This window comes from Aegilops tauschii, chromosome 2 (genome assembly GCF_002575655.3).
Source record: "Aegilops tauschii subsp. strangulata cultivar AL8/78 chromosome 2, Aet v6.0, whole genome shotgun sequence".
Taxonomy (NCBI): Eukaryota; Viridiplantae; Streptophyta; class Magnoliopsida; order Poales; family Poaceae; genus Aegilops; species Aegilops tauschii.
In genome coordinates, this window is record NC_053036.3 from 559,632,157 (window position 1) to 559,641,360 (window position 9,204).

Genomic DNA, 9,204 nt, shown 5'->3' on the forward strand with positions numbered 1-9,204 from the left:
AAACAAAGGAAACGGACCTCCTATGGTCGAAACGGGGGTCCTGTTGATCGGGAGGGGTGTGGCGTACCGCAAAACGGAGGAAACGGACTTGTGTTGGAGCGCTACGGTCGAAACGGGGGTCCTGTTCATCGGGAGGGGTGTGGCGTACCGCAAAATGGGACTCCACGGGATACTGTTCATCTCCACCGTCGACCCCCTCCAGCCTCCACGGGCTACTGTTCATCCACCGTCGACCTCCTCCAGCCTCCACCTGCGACTGTTCATTCACGGGCTCATGTTCATCCAGCCTCCACCGCGCGCTACTCCACTGGCTACTGTTCAACCAGCCCTCTCCACGGGCTCCTGTTCATCCAGCCTCCACCGCGCGCTACTCCACTGGCTACTGTTCAAGCAGCCCTCTCCACGGGCTCCTGTTCATCCAGCCTCCACCGCGCGCTACTCCACTTGCTACTGTTCAGCCAGCCCTCTCCACGGGCTCCTGTTCAACCACCCCTCCACGGGCTACTGTTCATCCACCCCTCCACCATCTACTGTTCATCAAGCCCTCCACGGGGTGGTCCTGTTCATCCAGCCCTCCACGGGGTCTTGTTCATCCAGCCCCAACCGGCTCGATCGATCGGGGTCCTGTTCATCCAGAGGCAACACCACAGGGTCCTGTTCATCCACCCCCACCGGGAACTGTTCATCCAACCCCCCCCCCCCCCCAGCAACGCTCACTGGTCATCCAGAGGCAGCATCGATCGGCTTCAGTTAGCAGCAGTAGCGAAGGAATCGCTCGATCGGGTTTAGTTAACAGCCATCGATCGATCGCTCGGGTTCAGTAACACGTAGCCTGCAGTGCAATCGCTCGGGTTCAGTTAGAGCCCAACGCCTCGCACCCACGCGCATGCGTGTATGAGAGAAACGCGCATCGCTCGGCCCCGACCACCCACCGTAACCGGGAACACACCGATATTTTTCTCGCCCTCGCTTCTACCACGGTTTTTTCCGTCATGGACGGCCCAAAGAATGTCATGCAGCTGCGTCTCCGGCCCGCCCAGGACGAAAAGCCCATTTTCTGTCATGATTTGTTGTCATAGAAGTAGGACCCCACCACATCTATGATGATACCGGGTTTTGTCACAATTATCGTCATAGAAGTGTCATAAGTATGACAGAAAAAAATTCGTTCGGCCCAAAATGTCATGGATGTGTCTTTTTTTTTGTAGTGCAAGTGCTAGACAGGCAACACCTTCATCTTGAGCATATTCGGAGTCGGAGTGATAACTTCTTTCGGAGTGATGGTCGGAGTCGGAGCCAGATACCCATTCACCAACATGATCTTGATGTCTTCTTTTTGTGTAGCTCTTTGATGAGTTGTCCTTCCTCTCCGAATCGTTACTTCTCCGAGAGGGTCTTCGTTCATAACAATCATCTCTACTCCTTCTCTCTCTTGGTGGTGATTCTTCTCTTCTACTTCTTCTTTTGGGAGAATCTTCTCTTCTTTTGTAGGGAGTCGTACACTCATTTGAGTAGTGTCCGGGTCTTCCACAATTGTAGCAATTATGTAACTCTGGCATCGTTGCACTTCGACACATAATACTTTGAAAAATCTCTACAAGCCGCATTCAATGCATCAACGGCTTTGACCCACAAGTCCATCTTTTCCTCAATGACTGCACGTTCACGCTTCGACGCCGCCTCCGCGGAAGTCTCAACAAAGATGATCGATCCCATCCTACAAGTTGAGGGATTACTATAACGGTCATCCAAGGCGAAAATCCTAACCGTCTCTTGACAAAAACTATAACCCTAGGAGTAGATCGAGCTATAATTCGAGAGGTAACTACTCTAACAAAACCCTAATTAAACTATAACCATAACGTTCGTCCTATAGGCATTTACTTAAGCATAACCATAACCATAACCTTAACCCTAACCATGTCATTAAACCTAACCCTAACAAAACCCTAAATGATATTTCTTACTACCCAAACAATGCTAGTGACACAATACATTGTCAAAGCACAAACATTGCCCTAAATGCATCATATACATTGATTCCACCACAACAAAACCAAGAACTAGTGATTCCAACAAAATGAGCAAAATGCATGATTTGAACCAACCAAATGAAGGGGGGATGAGGGAGGTACCTTGGGTGATGGAAATGGCCTCGATCCACCGGCCAAATCTCAAGCAATGGAGGGGGATCTAGTGGATGATTTGGTGGGGGAGAAGAGGGGGAGAGAGCTTGAGCTCGAAAGAAGAGTGGGGTGAATGAGTGGGTGGGGAGCAGCACAGCCCCCTTCCTGCCGACCTTATCCACCAACCTACCGCCAGAGAGCCCGGCGGTAGGTTGCAAGAGCCTACCGCCATAGCCCGCGGCGGTAGGTCCCTTTGCCATGTGTCCACGGCCGTTAACGGCCTGACAGCGTCAGGGAACATACCGCTAGGAGGGGCGGCGGTAGCCTGTAGATCTCTACCGCCAGGGCCTCCGGCGGTAGCAAAATGGTCAAATCTCGAAATTTTTCCATACCAGGGTCAGTTCCTGATTTTATACGGCAAAAGGGTCAAAACACGAAATTTTGCCCCTTGCAGTCAAGCAACCATGGATTTTTCCTCATCCCTTCCAGCAAGCAGCCCTTACTCCTCCCTTTTTGCAGCAAGCCATGGCGCCCCAAGCTGCCAATGTGTGGATACGCTGTCGACCTGTTCGCGGTTGCTAGGAGCTGCTACTGCACATGCCGCACTGCCATGAAGCTCGTCGATGGTGCTACAAGGCCGGTGCTCGGCTACTATGGCCACCGGTGCTCTGTAACAACCGTGGGATACCTCCCGCAGGCGATAGGCTCTCGAGCAGATCCGCACTAATTTTCTGCAACAACGGTGTTGTTGCGAATGACGACGGCGAAGTTAGTGCAAATACGACGCAGGGATGATTTTCCACAACATAGTCTCTGTTGCAAAAAGGAATTGCAACAAATGTCTTGTTGCAGGAATACGACGCGGCGACGAGATTCTGCAACATGATTTCTGTTGTATTTTTTTTTGAAACAAAGGTTTTGTTGCAGAAATACAGAGAAAAAACTGAAGATGTTGTTGCAAATTTTGCAACAAGTGTCTTGTTCCAGAAATACAAAAAGAGGCCAGAGATGCTTTTGTGAGAAAGGTCATGTTACAACAGAGGTTTTGCAACAAAAGTCTTGTTTCAGAAAAATAAGAAAGAGAAACAACTAGAGGGCTCATGTTGTACAATCGGACGGCTCGCGCCCTGCCCGATCTTTTGAAAAGATCAGTCGGCGGACGCGTAGCATGTCCCTTAAAATTGTCCACTTTTTATTTTGGGTTGACCGTGTCGTCCAACGCGTGGGCGGCGCATTTTTTCGCGACAAAAAGAAAACAAATTTAAAAACACGCGGCTGAATTTAACATAACTAAACAATAAACGGTCGGTCAAGTGCCGGCTAAAGTCCATTTAAATATTAATAAAAAATAAAAAAACACCAACACGCTGCCTAGTCCTTGTCATCGTTGTCGTCATCGCCGGTGAGGTCGACGAAGGTTGGCGGCGGCCAAACCCACGGGAATGCGGTCTCCCACGCCGCCCGCGTCGAATCCTCCGACGTCTGCACCACAACGGCATTGTTGTGCGGCGGGCGCGCTCCTTCTTCTCCTACTCGCGGCGCTCCTCCTCCTCCTCCTTTCGTGCCCAGCGGGCCCGCCGCTCCTCCTCCTCGAGCTCGTCTTGCATTTGGTGCTCGCCGTCGGCACACTCCTCCGCCAGCCAGTGTTGCCTCCATCGCTCGAGGTAGGCCGCCTTCTCCTCCGGTGGCGTGTCCATGTAGACGTACGGCTGGCGTCTCACCCACTCGCAGACAATGACAGTCCACACATACATATCTGGCGCATGCTCGGTGGGCGCCGTGGGCGTGCGCGAGGGCGTGGGCATGCGTGTGGCGTGTGCTCGGGCTCGGCCTTGGGCTCGAGGGCAGGCGGCAGTGGTAGGGCCCGGGGTAGACGCAGTCCCCCATTGTCGGCAGCACGAGGGCTTCCTCTAGGCCGTCCCAGCATGCGTCCTCCTCGAGCTGGCTCTGCAGGCACGGGGATGCCAACCGTGGCACTGCAGGCACGGGGATGCCAACCGTGGGGCAGGTTGACATCCGGATACGGCAGCGGTACTGCTAGTGCCAGCACGCTTGGTGCACCGGGATGTACAACCTGTCCTGTGGCGCACCACATGGAGGAGGTGGCGGCGGCGGAATAGGAGGCACATGGGACGAGCTGGCACCGGCGTGGAGCTTCCCATTCCCCTCGCAAAAGAAATCCATGGCTAGGGTTTTGCTGTCGCCGGCGAGGGGGTAAGCTTGGCCAGATGTGGACGGGGGAGGGGAAGTGGATGAGGCCGGCCGCCCCCGCACGCTTGCATTAAAAAGGCCCGGTGCTTCCACCCACTACCAAGTGGGCCCGAGGTAGGTGGCCACGTTTAATACGACCGCGGGCAGTGGTTGTGCCACTGATAGGTGGGGCTGTGGCGGACACCAAACGGACGCGCGGCGCATCTGTTGTCTCGAATCTGCATGGACACAAACCGAGCGTAAATTTGAGCCTGAAATGTGTCCAAACGGACATCGAGCGGACGCTTTTGGGGTTTGGGTCAGCGCGTTAGGCTGTTCTTTTGGTCTATTCCGACGCAAACGAACACGCGCGGATCATTTGGGTCGGTGCATTGGAGCTGCTCCAACAACTGGATCGACGACTAGCCACGACGGGAAACGAGATTGTGGATTCCAGTTTAACTGAACAAATTAAATCCGTTTATGAGGAAAATCGGGCCAAAAATCGTACAAGTAACAAAGATAAAGAAGAGAAATAAATTGACGTCCAGAAGAAGGCACGACCTAGCTGGCTAGCAAACACAAAGACCAACACCACGAGAGAAATAAGTAGATGTAGAGTCTCGTGGAGGAATATGCGAGTTTATATCGTATTCACTTCGTTCCAACACAGGGTTATATAGATTTAGACAAGTGGATTGATATACTCGGGCAGTTACCGGGGCAAAAGAAAAACAGAGAAGAGCCAGCATCGATATCGAATTCGTTGCAACTGCAGCCGTTGTCAACTATTTAGATGGAAGGCTTTTATTCTTGGGTCTGTCTAGGTCGCGAAGTCTAAGTCGGCTGACATCATCATTTTTTTTTCTAGAACACGTCATCCCTTCGTTGCTTGTTGGTTGTCAAGCGAGCCCATGTCCTCCTCCTTGTTGCTTTTTGGGCTGGCAATGTCTTCGTGCATACTGGAGCAGCGTTGGGCCAGCAGCTGCTGCTCATCTCGATGTTGCAACAGTCGGGATATTAGCTGCTGTAGGTGCCATTTCTCAAAAACAAAAAAAAGATGTTGTAGGTGCCTCAAAAAAAAGCTGTTGTAGGTACCCCTCAAAAAGGAAAATTGTTGTACGCACAAATTTCTTGACGGTTTCTATCATTTTTTTGTTTTTATTTTTCATTTTTACTTACATTTTACCATTATATTTATCAGTTGGGCAATAAATTTGTTTTTTCACACATCTAAAAAAGGTACCACGAATCGTATGCATCATGTACACGCATCCACTCCTGCATAAAAAACATACGTCTGCATCATGTACATGCATGCACGGTCGATCTCCAAAAAAGCGAATCGTTATCCCACGTCATCATCGAAGGCATGCAATTGAAGTCGGGGGCGACACTTGCAGTTGCAACCATGTTGGAGACATGCAGTTGCATTCGAGGGTGACATTTGCAGTTGCATGCCTAGTGTTGGACATGCAATTGTCCCCCCTATCTCGCCCCTCACTTACAAAATGAATAGGTCAGTTGAAGTCGGGTGTGTAGACATGCAGTTGTAGTCAAGGGCGATACTTGCAGTTGCAAGCCTAGTGTCAGACATGCAATTTCCTCCTCCCCCTCTCCCACCGACTAGCGAGAAAAAAAAGATTGGTTGCGGTTGGATGTGTGAACATGCAGTTGAAGTCGAGGATGACACTTTCAGTTGGAAGCCTATTGTCGGACATGCAATTGCCCCCACCTCTCCCGCCGCCCTTTGACAAAAAGACAAGGCCAATTGCAATCTGAAGGGAGACATGCAGTTACAGTCGGGGCGACACTTGCAGTTGCATGTCTAGTATCGGACATGCAACTCCTCCTCTTCAACCGTCGGCTTACAAAAACAAATGTCAGTTGCAGCAGGGGTGTGTGGGCATGCAGTTGCAGTCGGGGGCGACACTTGCAGTTGCAGGCCTAGTGTTAGCCCCTCGCATGCCCCCCCACCCCCACCCCGTCCAACAAAATAATATCCAGTTGCAACCATGTTGGAAGACATGCAGTTGTAGTCGAGGGCGACACTTGCAGCTGCAAGCCTAGAGTCGGACACGCAACCACCCCTCTCCTGCCTCTCACTTATAAAACAAAAGGTCAGTTGCATTCAGGTGTGTGGGCATGCAATTGTAGTCGAGGGCAACACTTGCATTTGCAAGCCTAGTGTCGGACATGCAACTACCTACCCCCTCTTTCGACACCCACCTACAAAACAAAAGGTCGGTTGCGGTTGGGCGTGTAGACATGCAGTTGCAGTCGAGGGTGATACTTGCAATTGCAAGCCTAGTGTCGGACATGCAACTACCCACCCCCTCTTTCGAGGCCCACCTACAAAACAAAAGGTCGGTTGCGGTTGGGTGTGTGGACATGCAGTTGCAGTCAAGGGCGATACTTGCAGTTGCAAGCCTAGTGTTGGACATGCAAATGCCCCCTCCTTCTCTCGCCGCCCTCCGACAAAAACACAAGGCTAGTTGCATTTGGGAGGCAGACATGCAATTGCAAACAGGGGCGACACTTGCAGTTGCAAGGCCTAATGTTGGACATGCAACCACCCCCTCTCCCACGGCTGATTTACAAAACAAAGGCCAGTTGCAGTCGGGTGTGGGCATGCAGTTGCGTGCCTAGTGGCAAACATGCAACTGCCTCCCTCCACAAAACACCATAGAATTGCGGGCAGGTGTGACACTTGCAATTGCGTGACTAGTGAAAAACATGCAACTTCCCCCTTCCCGATAAAACACTACTGAGTTGCAATATCAGTCGGGGACGACACTACACTTGCATGCCTATTGGCAGACATGCAACTACCCCCCTCCCCTGACAAACACACCACTGAGTTGCAATCGCGTTGAAGACATGTAGTTGTAGTTGGGGACCGCACTTGGAGTTGTGTGCCTAGTGGCAGACATGCAACTATCCCCTCTCCCGACAAAAAAAGAAAAAAAATCATATACGCAAAGGTCAGTCCTTCACCAATTGCATGTGGAGTGAGACGTGTGTAGTTGTGCAAGGATAAACGAACATGCTACATACAATCAATTTTTCCTTCGAGGCTAAAAATAAAGAATAAATAAAAACATAGTTACACACGAATACAATGTGTGTTGATGACAAAAATAAACGTGAACAATTAATAATTAATAAAATTCAAAAAAATAAAAATAAAAAAAACACAAACATACTTGAAAGAAGAAATTATGAGAGAAAAAAGAACAAGAAAAAATGAGAAGAATGGAAATAATTGATAATTTTAAAAGAACAAACAAAAAAATCAAAAGGAAAACTATCCTAGAAATCCAAAATGAATTGGCACAAGCCATTTTGAAAAAATAATACAGAATGTTGTGACCGGAAAAAGGAAATGCAACACAAATTTGCACGAATTGGCACATAGATTAAACGATTTATCGCATTACAAAATCTTATACGAGCAAAGTTTGACCCACAACGTGGAGAAAAATAAAAAAATGCATGGAGGAAAATAGAAGTGTGCATTGATTATGACATGCTAGAAGATATAGGGAAACATTGGACACACATGCTGATCTAGTAAAAAAAAACACAACGCTTTGCTCTCTGCACTTTGCACAGTCTATTTTCAATGGTAGCCCAACAGAAAAAAAAAAGAAACATGCCGGCCGTGTCATCCTAACAGGCTGATTTAAACATGACAAGCAGCTAGCATAAAAGAAAAATCAAGGCATCGACTGAGACTTCAATAGAAATCAGTCAACTGATTTTTAGTCGTTCCGTTTATTCTTACTATTATTATTATTGGGATCTCACGGTAACATGCCATGGCAGATTACATTTTATGACGATGACCATAGCTCACTAGCTCGGCATGCACGCACGCGCGGACTTTATTTATAGTTATTATTCTGCCATGAACCCTCCATCTCCTTCACCGGCCTTCCTCTCGCGCGATCCCCATGACCGAAACTCCTCACGCATGCGCGGATGGTGGTGGCACCCGCCCCCCGATGGTGTAAGCTGCAAAAATTACGTGGTACGTGGATTAGACAAGTCCGGCCGTGCAGAACAGAAAAATGGATTATGCAAGCAAAATGTCCGCACGCATGCTTAGCTGCTTACTTCCGCATTTGCTCCCGACGGGGAGTTCGATGTGGCATTCGTGGGCGAGGATGACGAGCTTCACGGGGCTGACGGTACGCTCGTCGGAGGCGGTGAGGACCCGGCAGATGCAGGGCACGTCAACCTTCTTCACCTCGCGGCGGCAGTCCGGGGTCGGGGGCGTGTAGAAGCCCTGCTTCTTGATGCTCTCGATGCAGATGCTCATGATCATGTCCCTCTCGTCGTAGCAGTCCTTCTCCCCCGCGGCGAGATGCGCCGCGAACCCGGCGACGATCGAGGCCAACAGCAGGAAGCGGACGAGGGTGGCTCCGGCGCTTCCCATCTTCGTGTGCTGCTGCTGAGCTGCTGGCTAGTGTGCTTGCGAGTGGTGTGCATGATGCTGGCAGTGGGAGCTCGTTTATATAGTAGCCGAGGACCCCCGGTGCACGTACGATCGACGGAGTGGAGACTGGAGAGATCGACGACCTACCTACCTGGTTGACGGCGGCGCTAGTTGCATTAAAACGGTGAGCGGCGACAAGAAAGATTAATGAGCTGAAATCTTCGATCGAACTGCCATTAGGCATGTGTCGCTTCATTGAATTCGGGTCTTGGTAGTGGGTGTAGTGAGCGCCCGGAGGCATCAGGTCCATGAGCAAATGAACCTGCAGATGCTACAGGTACGGTTGTTCATGGAGACAAGACAAAACCAACCCCTTCTTCCATCACGCAGTCACTGAAAAGAGAAGGAATAATCAGCTATTCTAGATTAGCCTCCACCGTCGATGCT

The 9,204-nt window shown here is 50.3% G+C and overlaps 1 protein-coding gene across 1 annotated transcript; it reads right to left on the reverse strand.

Annotated features, from left to right (window-relative positions):
* Window positions 1–8,077: 8,077 nt before the first annotated feature.
* On the reverse strand, window positions 8,078–8,802 carry LOC109767986 (uncharacterized). Its single transcript, XM_020326729.4, has 2 exons — window positions 8,436–8,802; window positions 8,078–8,333 (listed from the first exon to the last, which is right to left on the reverse strand). Exons 1-2 carry the CDS (start codon window positions 8,755–8,757, stop codon window positions 8,287–8,289), a joined length of 369 nt encoding a protein of 122 aa, XP_020182318.1. The 5' UTR covers window positions 8,758–8,802; the 3' UTR covers window positions 8,078–8,286.
* Between the last annotated feature and the right edge of the window lie 402 nt (window positions 8,803–9,204).

Coding starts and splice junctions, on each gene's coding strand:
- LOC109767986 (XM_020326729.4), bottom strand. CDS start 8,757: ATGGGAAGCGCCGGAGCCACCCTCGTCCGCTTCCTGCTGTTGGCCTCG. Junction 8,334..8,435: donor CGTCGGGAGCAAATGCGGAA/GTAAGCAGCTAA, acceptor TAATTTTTGCAG/CTTACACCATCGGGGGGCGG.